The 15,649-nt window shown below is 39.9% G+C and overlaps 1 protein-coding gene across 3 annotated transcripts in view; it reads right to left on the bottom strand.

Moving 5' to 3' along the window:
* LOC124787741 overlaps window positions 1–15,649 on the bottom strand; it is a 258,172-nt gene that overhangs the window by 151,552 nt on the left and 90,971 nt on the right. For all 3 annotated transcript variants that reach the window (XM_047254603.1, XM_047254604.1, XM_047254602.1), the window contains exons 6-7: window positions 13,794–14,038; window positions 7,718–7,880 (exon numbers count right to left, since the gene is read on the bottom strand). In XM_047254603.1, the coding sequence (XP_047110559.1) occupies window positions 7,718–7,880; window positions 13,794–14,038 (408 nt within the window). The remainder of the gene's footprint in view (window positions 1–7,717; window positions 7,881–13,793; window positions 14,039–15,649) is intronic.

Below are 15,649 nucleotides of genomic sequence, written 5' to 3'. Positions count from 1 at the left end.
ATAAAAACACTTCTGAGCAAAACTGCTTTCCAAGTCCACATCCAAGAATCATATAATGAGGCTTTTCAATGATAGTACTGTTTAGTTATTCTGCCACTCAATTTTGCTGAGGTGTGTACCTCATGGTAAACTTGAATTGCATCCCCTTTTCTTCAAAGAATTTCATCATTTCATTTGAAATGTGTTCATGACCATTGGCACATCTAAATTTACCGATTTTCATGTTAAAATGAGCAGTAGCCATTTCACAGTATACTTTAAAATAATGAAACAGTTCAGACTCTCATTGAAGAGTATAAGCTCCTGTAAAGTGAGTATAATCATCAATAATTTTATCCTGAAACTCTTATATTGGTCCGGGTTTGCATAAAAAAAAACAATAATATGGAATTGTGGGTCCATCATAACCATCAGTGAAAGTCACTATATATTCCTTTCCATCAAAAGAAGTGGGCATTATAGGAACAAGGACATAATATGTATCATTTCAAGTGGTAGTTTGGCTCGAACATGAGGCTGAATATGTGGTAATTGTATCTGTTTAACCTCTATGCTGGTCAAGCATTTTTTACAGGTTCAAAAACTTTACTTTGTACAGTCCCTCTGCTAGATAATGATGTTTCTTCATATTTTCAAGGTTCAAATGTCCTACATGTTTATGCCACAAGTCTACATCCAATTCTGAAACACAAGCATAACACACAGAACTCGTAGTACGTATGAATGAAAGGTATATGTGAAAACAATGCAATATCCAGCCATTTCTAGTTTACACACTGATTATAAATTATTAGCAAATCTGACACAAGAAGATCTTTTATTTTTGTTTGAAGTTTCTTTCCACAGATCATGCTTTCAACATCAACATCTCCAACCTTACTGACAAACATAGATGTATCTGTTTTGGCAACTTTTATTCTTATTGGATTTTCCAGTTCCTTCACATTCATCAAAGGAAGAGATTCATTAATTAAATGTTATGTTGACTCTGAGCCTATAAACCAGTCTACTTTGCCATCTGGAAAACTTACAGTAACAACAGAGAATGACAAATTATTTTCACCTGCATCTAATTTGCACTTTTTCCTACATATGCAGAACTGTTACTTTTATGCTTTTGTGACAATTTAACTTTGCATTGTGCCCTAATATGAACTGGCTTCTAACATTTCTAATAGATATATTTACACTGAGCTTTGTTGCATCATTCATACCTTGAGACTTAGGTGTCACTTGCACCTCCTTTGACCTTGCTGTGAGACAAATGCTGTAGAAGAAAGCTGTTCATTTAATGACATGTAGAATTATAACATTTTGCTTCTTCATTTAATAGTCTCTTCTTTCCAAAACTCCATTTCGATTGCTTACTTGATAAGGTTTCCAGAGCAGTAAAAACAACTTTGTTTGCTCGAAGCACTGTTAGTAACAAACTAGACACTGCATTAGTTACCTCAATATTAGCACTCAATGCTTTCAAATCAAGTATTAACTTATCAAACTTTAAAAAATGATTTTTCAAGAGTATCATCATTTGCACTAAACTTTATGGTCAACAGAGTCTTTCTGAATGACCTCTCTGCTCAGAAGCTTGAGTTCATGCACTGCACAGATCTTAGGCTCTTTTCTTGTCCTTGGCATACTCTAAGTAACTATCCAAAATTCTTTGGATTATTTATGACTTGCGGTTTTTATCATATTTTTTACGTTCTCCCTTCTGAGCTTTCTTCTGTTCATGTTGTTCAGTTGTGCCATCCTGGAGCAGAATCTACCATTTTCATGTAGAGCTTTTCCACAAAACTCAATAATTCTAGCTCACTTAAAAGTGTTTCAGTCCTAATGTCGGAGTCATCAAACAATGGTATACTGTATTTCTCTCTCTCCTGATCCATGAATGTGAATTATGTACTGAATTAATCAATTAGTTTTTCCAGTTTCATTTCTTGTACAGTAAAACCTAGCACCTAGTTCCATAGCCTGTTTTTAAGTCTAGAAATTACCAGACATTTAGGTAAATTACTTATCACAATTACAGTTACAACCACAATACAACTATGAAGACAAGATACAGACAAAAGAAAGAAAAAAAAGCACAGAGAAAACCACATATAAAAAGATGTCAAAGCATAATTATGAAATTGTCATTACTTCAACAGGAACTGTAGGGAGGCCAAGACGAAATGGTTGCAGGAAAAATGTGAAGAAGTTGAAAAAGAAACGATCAGCGGAAGGATTGACTCAGCATATAGAAAAGTCAACATGAAAGAGTGTGTGGTGTCGATAGGTCACATTGACCACACAAATTACAATCTTTGGAACATTAACTGCTCTGATGAACCGCCATGTTTAATTCAGTCTGCCTTTGTACTTCATGCGGTGTTCATGTGTGTCAGTCTTTATGATAAAATACATGTGTGTATAGAAAACTTGGGAACTGTTTATGACATATATTACGATCCTTATCTAGAATCCCATACTGGTGACCCCAGACAAAAAGTTCTACGTCTTCCACGACTTCCGTGCCCGTCATATAGAATCAACAGGTTTCAGGTCTGGTGCCATGGCTACATCACTGAACATTCTTTACAAAGATTTGGAGGCCCAGCTCTTAAGAACAGGCCAATACAACCCCTCTGCTGTCGGCTATTTCACAACTAATGGACAGTGATCTACGATCTTCGACGAGGATAACCTCTACTTTAGCAACTCCACAACAACTGAGTGATATGCAGTTATCTCAATGGACTCACGCTTTGTTTCGCTGGATTACGCACAACAACAAGTGAAAAGTGAAGTGGATGATCTACTAAATAGTGTGACGATCAATAACTCGTACAAAGTTCAAAGGGACCGAAATTCACACACGTGCTTTGGTCCTCTACTCGCCAAGACATCGGTTACAATAGTGCCGTATGCAACACTGCCATTTGTGCAAAACACACAAGCATTCAACTATCACCAAGCTACGCCAGCTTCGCCTTCCTCACAAATCAGTAACAGGCATTTTTATGCATCCAGTTCACCAGAACAAACCACTGGATCGGCAGCCCAGTTTCACAACCACGTGGGTATGAGTGCACCCAACATGGCCTCTTCACCCAGCAATGTTGTACTACAACAGTGCGACCGCCAACAGGTTTCACCAGTGTTTTTTGGTCCTACCATGAAGGGTGCGTGGCCGGTGTGTGTGGAAAACTCTTGTTGTTGCCACTTTAAGCTCGAGGCCACCCTCCCCCCCTCCCTAACCCCCTCACCAATGGGGTGCCTCGATTCTGACCATACAACCACTCGCTCCTTCCGCAGTACTGTCTGCATCTGCTGCGCCAGCCTTCCTCGTCATTTTCAAGTTGGACAATGTCAGTGTTATTCCTGAAATTTACGGTCCAGTTTACAAGCCCTCATTATGCGCAGCTCACCCAATCACTCCCTTGGTACCAACCGTGCTTGCCACGTCATGTTTTCGGGTGTCTTCAGAGACATTACAACCAGCCATTGTTCCGGTGAAGCCAGATCCCAGCATGAACTCTTGTGCAGTGGGACTGCAGGCCTTCCAAGACACGCCAAAGCCACCTTCATCTCCACCTCCAGACTGCCTACCCAAGCTACCTCCCCTATACGAGGACAATCCAGTTTCATGGTTCGCACTGGTGGAGCACCTCTTTGAGCTGCACCAAGTGACTGATGACAACTCCAAGTTCCTATGTTTGGTCACACACCTTCACGACCACTTGGATTTAATTGTGATCTCCTACTTTTGCCTCCACTGCCACCGAAGTACGAGTTCGCCAAGAAAACAATACTGGACTGACTTTCCTACTCGCCACAGGAATTGATAATCAAGATTCTGTACGAGTAGCACCTGGGGGACCACACTACGTCACAACTTTGGCACCACCTCAGGTTACTCATGAGTGAACACATGATGCCAGATGTCACTCTGTGGGCAGTATGGTCTGCCAAGTTACCTATTGACCTACAGATACACCTACAGCCACACTTTTTCAAGTCTATCGGTTCTAGCCTAGGCATCGCAGATCAGCTGTATGCGCTCCTGTGCCACAAACACCCAACTTATTCCCCATCGCTGCGTGACACTACACCTCCTGCTTACTGGCCGTCTGCAGGCAGGGGCAGGGCCCATTCCACTTCCATGCTTTCTACACCGCCAGGCAGTACTTGTTTGCTCTCTCCTCTTTCCGAGCACTCAAGACTTGCCCATGCTCCATACATCCCGGTTTATGTCCCAGAACAGATCAATGAGAAGCCTCCCCCACTATCACAGTCACTGCCACCACCACATCCATACTGTTGGTACCACAAGATTTTTGGGGCTGAGGCCAAGAAGTGCAGGTTACCTTGCCAACACCCAAATGCTGACTGCAGGAACTAAGTGACGCCGAGTCCTGCGAGGAACTTCACAGGCATCCCCTAACATTGCACTATGTCCACTCTTCCCCTTGGCTGAGCGGTTGTTTATACGTAACAGACATTTCATCACAGTTTGTCTACCTAATTGACACTGGCGCTGACATGTCTATCATACCTCGATCGTTGGCTCCTACCGACTTTTCACCGACGAAGTCTCTCCTACGAGCTGTCAACACATCAACATTACAAACTGTCTGTTCTGTGAAAGTGATGGTGCACCTATCGCCTTCTCTGTGTTTCCCATGGACCTTCTACATCGCCGACATTGACAAACCAATTCTCACTATGGATTTTTTGTCCCATTACAAGCTCTCCCTGAATGTAGTCCAGTGTTCAGTTTTACACCACCCGTCTAGCACAATAGATACCGTGCTCCGGCACCCTTACTCCTAGTTCTGTTTCCGCCGCAACATGGGATTTAGTTCACAACTGTTCTGCCTTTGCAGGCAAGATTGTGACCTACGTCACTAACCTACTTTCAGAATACAACTCAGTGGTGTACCTCCATTGGGAGAACGATGAGCTGAAACAATGCATTGCTCACACTTACAGCAAGCTCGTTGCGATCCGCACCTCGCTGTTGAAACTACAATCCATAGTTCCTTCACCGGATCGAACTTCATCACCAAGCATCAGTTCAAACACTCAGCAGGTTAGCTCAAAAACATTCATTGCATGTGACAATTTGCGTTCAGTGACCTCTGCACTGCCCAAGCGCCCTCTACACACAGTGCTTCGTGTTTCAAACAGTGTCTCTAATAACAATTGCTCACACAGCATGACCACACCCACTACGCAGGCAGCCGCCCCATTTGTTGATAAACATTCCCCCTCTCCTGCACGCCAGCCAAGCAACTCGGCAGCCATCACTGTCCGTCGTGCGACGCCAGCAGCTCTCTCGCCCATGCCGATTACCCAAGACAAAGTTAACAACAGACAGTCGCTGTGTGCCCCACTCCACTCTGTGCTGTGTGCACAGCTGACCTCTACAAACAAGCACACGCCGCACTCGTGAAATAGGCATGTGACTTTCGTACTGTCTTTTCCCACTCGCACTAATGGCTACGCCTCATTGTGCCCCACTTGTCCCAAAACTCCACGTCAGAACGTTACTCAGCCTCGCGTGCAGTTCTCAGTCACTTCCGTCACTGACGGAATGACACACAAGGTAAATACCACTGCCCACCCTCCTATTAGACACAAGGTTAGACGCCTCAACCCCATTAAGTTGTGCGCGGCCTGGCAGCAAATTAACGAATTTATGGAGGCAGGCATTCTACAGCCATCGGACAGCAACTGGTCTTCACCAATTCACCTCGTCACCAAACATGACAGTTCTTTTCAAATGCTTGGTGATTACAGACTTTTAAATGCTCGCACTGTCATAGACAATTACCCCGTGCCAAACACAAGAACATGTTATCGGGCACCACAATCTTCAGTGTGATTCACTGCAAACATGCTTATCACCAGATTCAACTTGGTGCCGGAAGACATTCCAAGGACTGTGATCATCACGCCACTCGGTTTGTTCTAGTACAACTTCATGCCATTCGGTTTAAAGAATGCAGCACAAATGTGGCAACATTTCATTGACTCAGTCTTACGACAATTCGCATACTTGGATGACATACTCATTTTCAGCAAATCGACTGACGACCACGAAGATCATTTTCCCCAGGTCCTCCAGACTTTGGCATCCAACGGTGTCAAGGTCAACAAAGAAAAATTCCAATTGCGTCAGTCTTCTGTGACATTTCTGGGTTACACTGGCCCCGCAGACGGAATACAGCCTCCCAAATCCCGTGTGCAGGCTATCACGTCATTGCCACTCCCAGCTATGTACAAAGAACTTAGACATTTCCTAGGTACTATAAATTACTATCGCCGTCATCTACCTTCTGCCACCGCCATGCAGGCCCCGCTGACGGACTCGCTCTCCGGCAAACCGGGCATCAAACCAGTCCATTGGACTGAACACATGCTAGAGACTTTCAGGGCTCTTAAAACAGCTTTAGTTCAGGCAGCTGTACTCGCCCACCCTGATCCGTCTGCTGATTTGTTCATCACTACGACACCAGCTGCATCATGGTCGGGGCAGTATTACAACAGAGCAAAGGTGACACAGTTTCACCATTTCATTTCTTCTACAAAAAACTGCCTACAGCACAGAAGAAAAATTCTGCTTTTGATAGAGAGCTTCTGGCGGTGTATGAGGCCGCCAAACATTTCAGCACTGACAATGAGGGCTGTCCTTTCTTCATTCTTAATTATCACAAACAGCTGGTGGACACCTTCTGCAACCCGCCAGAGGTTGATGACACAGGATGGAAAAAAAAACTAAACAGCCTAAGTGCCATGTGGGTTGCTTCCTTTTGACAAAGTTGTGTATTAGCATGTAACACAAGTAGGGTTCAAATTTATTTTAATGTAATTTTTGTGAATTTTAGTCTGTATTTGGTTGGCACTATGTGTCATTTTAGGATCTCCAGCTTTCTGAAAAAGGGTTGCAGAAGTCTCCAGTTTTGCTTCCATTAATGATCCTTATAGCTCTCTTCTGGATTCTGAAAGTGCTAAAGGCAGCTGTAGAACTATCCCAGAATATCAAACTATATCTCAGGTACAAAAATTATTGCACCTAAATGGCTTAGCCACAGCCTAAAGGAATGTTTCCCAAATGAATTTCCACTCAGCAGCAGAGAGTGCTCTGATTTGAAACTCCCTGGCAGATTGAAACTGTGTGTCAGATTGGGACCTAAACCTGGGACCTTTGCCACTCACAGGCAAGTGCTCCACTGACTGAGCTATCCAAGCAAGACTAAGAAAATTTCTGGAATGGAAGGTGGGAGAAGAGGTATGGGCAAAAGTGAATCTGTGAGTGCAGGTCTTGATTCATGCTTTTATAGCTCAGTTGGTAGAGGTTTTGATCCTAAAAGGCAAAGGTTTCAGGTTTAGCTTCTGGTCTGGCACATAGTTTTAATCTATCAGGAAATTTCAAATCAGTGCAATCTCCGCTGCAGACTAAAAATTCATTCTGGAAATAATCTACTAGGCTGTGGCTAAGCCATTTTACTGCAATATCCTTTCTTCCAAAAGTGCTAGAAATTTCACTATAGATTTTTCTTGTACATAACAAGCAATACATTTCACCAAGAAACATATTTTCAAGCATGCCATCTTTTGGCTGTTTAAAGGTCTACCCGTAGCTGTTTCGTCCCATTGCACCATTTCTATGCATGCTGTTATTTGTTATTGACGCAATGAAGGTCACTAACAAAAAATTCCAACTTACTTGTAAAGCACTAAGGATCTGTGGGCAACACTGTATGGACCTTGAAGTGGTAGATAAATATCCCAGTACCTGCCATTCAAATCAGAAAAGGTTTGTTCTTCTCGCCACATATTATGTTTTCCACTAAGATCTCCAACACCATATGTATCTTGGCTTGCAGAACCTAAAGGGAAATGTTATAACAGATTGATAGTAAAAATGTGATATTTTATGAGGGACATGTTTTACCCACTGACTGTAATTAGAATTTTTTTAAAATAAGTTATAATGTAAGTAAACTGAAGTAATGATACTCCTTATAGAAGCATGGAGAAGTTTAACCAAAAAAATATGAAATGATGTACCAAAGGCATGCACCATCTCGAAAAGTAAACTGTTCACTCTATTATCAGGTGCTATTGTGCTGCACTGATTGTTAATAATTTCCTCTTGACAAAAATTTTTTCTACTGCAAATACTAACAAATATTTAGGTTCTTCTGATAACATTACACTCAGCACCAAACTGCTTAAATGTTACTCAAAAAAAGCATTCTTTAAAATATCATTACTGTTTCAAACCTGAGACTTTTCAGCCCTCTGTTTTTCATACAGCCTTTTTTTAATTTAGTTATTAAGCTTATTGCAATACATATGTATACAGAGATAGATGAGCAAGTATGTTTGTACACAACTGCCCCTTTCATTCAATTTGAAGAACATATCAAAACTGAGATTTAAAAATTATGAATGCTCTCTCATGAGGAGATATTCAAGTGGTAAAAATATTCACAACTAATTCCATGCAGTAAGGCAATTTATTGGTCTGCATGTGGTAGCTATGAAGAATGAAAAATGACAATTACATACATGTATAAAAATTATGATGCAGAATTGCTGGTACTGCTGACAGACACCTTTTAGCACTTTTGGAAATATTAGTTCCTGTCTCAAGGCATAGTGAGGTGTAGGATAGGGAAGGATAACTATGAGGAGTAGGTCACTTGGACCCCAGGATGACTGGGACCCAGAACCATCTGTTATATACATGTGTGTTTTGAGATTAATGTTGGAAAACAAGTGTTAAATGTTTTGGATACTCCAATATTTTCTTTGATGTAATACTCTCAGTACACATCTCAGAAAGAGACTTAGTGTGATACTCTTGTCCCATTATTAGAGATTTCACGACAACATGGATTATGCCACTACAGATGGATAACATAGGAAAAAGGTCACTGTATTAGGAAATAAGATGGACAGGTTAATATGTGTAGACAGATGAATTTTGAATTATGTAAAGCACAATAAAACATGGAAACACCTGAATTAGATTTTTGACAGAATGATTTAGTTGGCTAGGTAAAAAATCTACTCACAAAGTGGCAGCAGAACACATACACAAAGATGGTTGTAATTAGACAAACTTTCAGAGCCAGTGCTTCCTTCTTTCTTCAGGGAGAAGGGTTGAAGGGGAAGGAAGAGGGGTGAAGAAAAAGGACTGGAGAGGTCTAGGAAAAGAGGTAGATTTTGGGTCAAGTCACCCAGAACCGCAGGTCAGTGGAGACTTACAGCACAGAATGAGAAGGAAAGACTGAAATAGATTTTACATTTCTTGTTTCCTAATGTATAAATTACTGTGTCTGTGTCCAAGAATAAGTTAATGCACAGTTAATTCAACTCCTCCAAATGTTTTACTAGGAAAATTATAAAAATTCACTCACTCTTACACAAAAAATATAATGAAACGATGGAAAATCCAGGATAGAATGTAACAATATTATGAGAAGGAAAGTTGCTACTCACCATATAGCAGAGATGCTGAGTCGCAGATAGGACTCTCACAATTATGGCTTTCGGCAATTAAGGCCTTCATCAACAACAGACACACATACGCACACGCGCACACACTCACAAAAATGCAACTCACACACGCGACTGCAGTCTCAGGCAACTGAAACCACACTTTCAGTAGTCTGAGACTGCAGTCACGTTTGTGAGTTGCATTTGCGTGTTTTTGTGTGTGTGTATGTTTGTGTACGTGTGTCTATTGTTGATGATGGCCTTAATGGCCGAAAGCTATAATTGTGAGAGTCTTTTTGTTGTGCCTATCTGTGACTCAGCATCTCCACTATGTAGTGAGTAGCAACTTTCCTTGTCACAAAAAAATATAAAATACTTTGGAGCTAGCAATATCTTCTTTCAATTGTTTGACGCACCAAGCAGGAAAGTAAATATTCCAGAAGGTGAGACAAATAATCATGTGATGCAACTTCATACGGGCATGTACTGTTACAAAAGTAGATTAGTAATAATACATTTTCAACAGTTAAAGTAAATTTACATTTCACAATCAATTTTAAGTAGGCCAGAATAAATTTTCCGAAGATGTTCTATCAGCTGGAATGTAGTTATGTACCCTCATGAGAACATGGTACGTTGCTTGTCTTAGAACATCTCCAAATGTAACCTATTCATCTTTCTTCTGTAAACTCCTATATTCAGATAACTCAATAAATAAAAACTCAAGAATTTAAAGTCTGTAGAGTTTGGTAGCCAAGTAATGGTACTACCCAACCAAACTACCAATTAAGGAAAGTGAGGCCGAGAGGTTGCCTTCGAGAGATGGTAGCAGGATATGATGCTGGAAGTATATTTCATTCTGTGTGGCCAACAGAAAATCCAGTAGTTGTTCAACAAATGTACTTTTCGAAAAATGAAAGTAGTTGTGACTGGCACTTCTTTCCTCCACAACAACATGATCTTTGAACTTATCTTGAATTATGGTACTCCACACATTAAGAAAAAACTTGGAAATTTGTTTCCATTGTCATGTTTCATATTGGTGAGACTGCTGTAAATCCCTGTTTGTATCAATACCTGCATTCTCATACAAACAGGGAGACATTCACAATCTTCTAGCATTTCAAAAGAAAATTTATGACTCCTGATAAGAATATGATAAGTATGACACTCATTGAAATGTTATGGTATTTCAACATGGCCATCCAGCTAGAACCATAAGAGCTTTTACCAACAATGTTACACCAAGCCAGTTTACACTCACACACAACTGATGATGTTTCAGCTGTAAAGCCAAATAGTACTGGTGAAGAATTTTCTTAATTTGCATTACAATTAGGCTGGGAAAAACTGAAATAATAAACAAGATAATAAATCAGGATGGATTCATTTTTAACTCTTGGGTATGTTTTCATATGCCTTAGTGCTTGGAATGTAGCCCTATTTTTTGCTCAAAAGGACTGTATATTTGCTTCTGGATAATTCAAAGGGAGAGGCAAGAAGAGCAATAACAATAATAATAAACTGAGGAAGGAGAAAAACATTATTAGAAGCAGTTAAATGGCCTTTTCATTGCTTCCTGATCATTTCATACACTGCGAATTCTGTCTAAAACAAAAACTTGGAATTATTTAGAAGCATATGTGTATAGAGACAAGCAGGTGGAAATGATGAAAGAAAATCACTGAGATTACAGAATCATGCCACTTTGAAAAACTGTGTACATTGTCTTTGTGCTGTATTACCTTATAAGTTTTTTAATATATGATATCTATATTACTAAGCTACTAACCAACACCTCACTACATACTGCAAGTTGCCTACTGAGTGGCTTCCAGGGGCAACAAAAATTTAATTTTCAATATTTCACGTAATTATTGGCTGAATATTAAAATTTAAAATACTGTCATAATATACTCATTAAGAGGTATACGTTAACACAGTAAGACAAGTATTACAGCTAGAAACTGAGTGTTTGTCTTGAGGCAGCATAACTGATGGTGCACAAATATCTGGGCTTTACTCATACAGTATATGAGAATGAGAGCACTTAGCAACATCCAACAGTCTTTACATGAGATTTTAATTTATTACTTCCCTACTAACAATTCTATTTGCAACACAGTTTCCAGACAGTATCCACACAAAGCTGAATGTACCTGCAAAATCAAATTATTGTACAAGACACAGTTTGGGAGATAAGACTCATAAATGTTGAGATGTGTGAAAAACTTCCTTTCACTTAAATGGAACACAAATTACCAGGCTATATTCATCTAGTGTTTCATAATGAGAGCACTTGATGACTTCCAATAAACTTTATGCACAACTTCAAACATTTTCTAGACTTTTTCTTGCTTATATGCTTTAACATAAAATATTTAACACACCACACTAAGTCAATTGGAAAGTAAATACATGTCTGAAGCTGTTTTATCCACCGAATTCAATTCTTTGAAGAGTCAGAGGTGTACTGGTGTAGACTAAATTTTTTGTTATAGCTGTGAATTCAAAGTTCTTCTGTCATACCCATTTGTCCTATGTTATAAACTACTGAGAAAAAGTTTTACACCACCCCTCATGATTTGCAAAGTTTTTGTGTTTTTAATCAGAAACCTCTTTCTGAACATTCTTTCGAACACATTACCTGTGTAATGGAGATAAATGTAAACTTGACTTACTAATACAGCTCAGTAAAGTGCTCTGTGTCTCCATTCACATTGTTCAGTCTATCAACATGCCTTTAAGATACATTTCGATCTTATATTTCCTGTGCACTGTCACTCTACAACAAGAATGGTTGTCTGCATTTTCATGTTGCCTGCCAAATTATCATAAACCATGTCAATGTCATTTAAACATTTAATTGTTATCATTAGACATGAAACAATGGGTATTTAGTAAATAAAATAATCTAGATCACTTAATACATGTCTTTATTTATAACTTCATTTTGGCTTCAGCCACCTATCAGATCAAAACTTAGAACTTTTAAAATGTGGTTCAGTGTCCAAAAAACCTATGCCGAATCTGGCATTGAGCTGACTCTCCCATCAGACATTGGTTTGATTGACAATGAACCTTGTTTTATCTGATGATGGCAATCGCCAAAATGCCATTACAAATAGAGAGCTATATTAAGTGACGTAGCCAGTTTTATTCACTAAATATTCACAGTGATCATATACTCACTTAGGAAGTTTACTTCCATTATTAATAACAAAATAATAAAGGATTGCCTCCAAGTGGTCACCCATGGTCAACAACACCAGCTGGTGACTCTACATACAAATTATAAATTATCAATGTGGTCTCTAGGCATCCACTTTGAGCAGCGGTACAAACACCCCCAACACCAACTCTTATGTGTAAAGAAGGTGGGTAAAGGACCACATGAAATGGCACATTTCCGTTCACAGATGAGTGATGGGTTTAGTACAAAGATGGGTCTGCAGTGTTTTGAGAGTGTATCATGTACCAATGTCAGACACCTTTCATTGCTGTTGAGTGTAATTTAAGTGTTAAACATTATTCAGAGAGGATTCTCCAACCTACTGCCCAGCACTACAATTAATATTTCAGTTATGGATGCACCTTTCAGGATGGAAATACAGAAGCACATAACGTCCACTCATGAGCGTCTTCCTCCGGAGACAAGAATCAAATTAATGGAATCTTCTTCAATATCTGCTGGCATGAACCTGATTTAGAATGCTTGGGACCAGTTGATGACAAAAGGACTGCTGCCGAGGAATGTGACAAAATTGAGCAGCAATGCCTCAAATGCCTTGTGGATAGCATGGCAAGGAGGATCCTGCTGTATCATTCAAACAAGACACAGCCAGGGCAAAATGCACCATAGGCACAAAGATGCAAGCTGTTGCTAGTGCCATAGACACTCACCACTTGTTTCTCCTAGCCTGTTACCTGACCCTGGGGGCATAGCCATGTAATAGTGGCAGGGAGAAATTGTCTTAGCAGTGTACTGCCCCAGAAGACATTTCAAAAACTCACGAGCTCGGCCTACAATAACAACAATGACAACTTGTCTTCCACAGCAGAAGTGATGAGGCCTCTACAAAACTGGCGACGAGGATTTACAAATGATCCAAAAATATTACAATGCACAGGGTGGAACAACATGGTACTGATGTTATCCGGCAGCAGATTTTGATTTTATTCTATGCTCCCATTGAATCTATGCCCACACTCTTTGTGGATATGCAGGTGATGCAAAGTTCTCTTGAGTGCTTTATCAATTATTTTCTTAGCAAAATCATGCTAAATGCACTTACCATCATCTGGATTGATATCAGTCGGATTGTACACATTGCCTGTTTGAAAACATCTATTGCCACTTTTTTCAGCAAAAAAGGATGGAGGTGGCAGTTCATGTATCCTGTACTTTGTCAAATGGAAAGGCCTCCCAAGAAATTTATCATTGTATGATGATAAATTAAAACGTAGCCATGTCAGGTCAAATGGTGAGCGCTGACTGAATGTCACTTCTCCAGATACTCCTTCAGACTGCATGATAACCCTAGCATAAACATAAAAGAGAAATTGTTGTAACTCAACCAGTTTTTTTTCATTTTAATCAATGATAATGTAATTGTAAAATTTAAAATTTTATCCCAAATAGCGCAATCAAAAATAATATTGCAAGAAGTATTTACATAATAAAATACAGGCTGCCTCATAGAAGACGCCCAGGAGGGATTCACGGGTCACACGGCACATTTGCCTGCTGTTGCCACTGGGTGTCCCAATTAGTTGTTGCTATGCGTAGTTCTCAGACACCACCAATACTTTGCGACTGGGTGTACTGGTGTTTTCTTTTGAGTTTTTTTGTCAAGTTTAATGGGTTCAAATATTGTTGCTATATGTCATTATGCAACTGTGTGAGTCAGGGGCTTACCCTGCCTGTATGTCACTGGGCCTGGTCCTCAGACAGAAACACCAAGCACATGTCTTTATACTGTGTGACTGAGTGTTCAGGTGTTTTGTTTTGAGTTTCCTGTGGAGTTTACATTCAGTACGGTACACACGAAGGTTCAACAAGAGTTACTTGTATTGAAATATGCAAAAACAGAATTGTACACGGAATGGCAGCTTGAATTCATACAAAAATTTCCCAGTGTGCATGTTCCCAATGATTTGACAATGTGCAGATTACTGAAGAAATTTCAAGAGACTGAATCTATGTTACACAAATGAAGGCCTAGAGAACATCAAGTTTTAACTGAAAAGGGAGGCTTTGGAAAGAGGTCCGAGAAAATCTCTGCACTGTTTGGCACTGCAAACTGGTGTGCCAAGATCATCTGCTCACAGAAAAAACTGAAATTGAAACCATACAAAAAAACAATACTCCATCAATTGAGGAACTCAGAAACAGTTGCTCGACATTATTATTGCAACTGGCTGTTACTGTCTGTGTACAATGGCGAAGTTGATCTTGAGGTACTTTTTTTCTGATAAAGCATGGTTGCATTTGTCAGGGTACATAAATTCTCAGAACAATTGATGTTTGAGCTCCAAAGTCCTCACGAATTACATCAACAACTTGTGCATGATGTGGAAACAGGAGTGTGGTGTGCAATTAGTGCAAGACGAATTACTGGAACAATCTTTTTCCATGAAACAATACATTCTGACAGGTACGTGGACAATACACAGCTTTATATTTTTCAGGAACCAACACCTAATGAAAAGATGTATGATTATTTCATGCAGGACAATGTGAGACCACACAATGCCAATGCTTCTATAATGGCAATACAAAGTGTTTTTGATGACAGGATAGTTGACTAGCCTCCTTGTTCTGCAGATCTAAAGCCATGTGATTTTTATCTCTGGAGAATGTTAAAAAACAAGGTATATGCAACCAATACCCACACAGTGGGAGAATTGGAAGACAGTGTTTGGCTAGTCATTTTCCAGATTTCGGCACCCAAAGTTCTTGTTAATGTGTTCAGATGTCAGGCTGCTCTTACCACAGAGGGACATAATTTTGAACACCTAAGTAAATAAAGGTAAGCTTAAGTCAATCATCGTTTATGCTTAACTGAGGGGAAGTGCGCATGAAGCCAACTATTGGCAAATTAGTGTCCAAGAGTCAGGTGCGGCAGTGGCCGGTGGATGCAGTGGCAGC

The sequence above is a fragment of the Schistocerca piceifrons genome, chromosome 3 (assembly GCF_021461385.2).
Source record: "Schistocerca piceifrons isolate TAMUIC-IGC-003096 chromosome 3, iqSchPice1.1, whole genome shotgun sequence".
In the NCBI taxonomy this organism is placed as follows: Eukaryota; Metazoa; Arthropoda; class Insecta; order Orthoptera; family Acrididae; genus Schistocerca; species Schistocerca piceifrons.
This window is presented reverse-complemented; position numbering and strand designations above follow the sequence as displayed.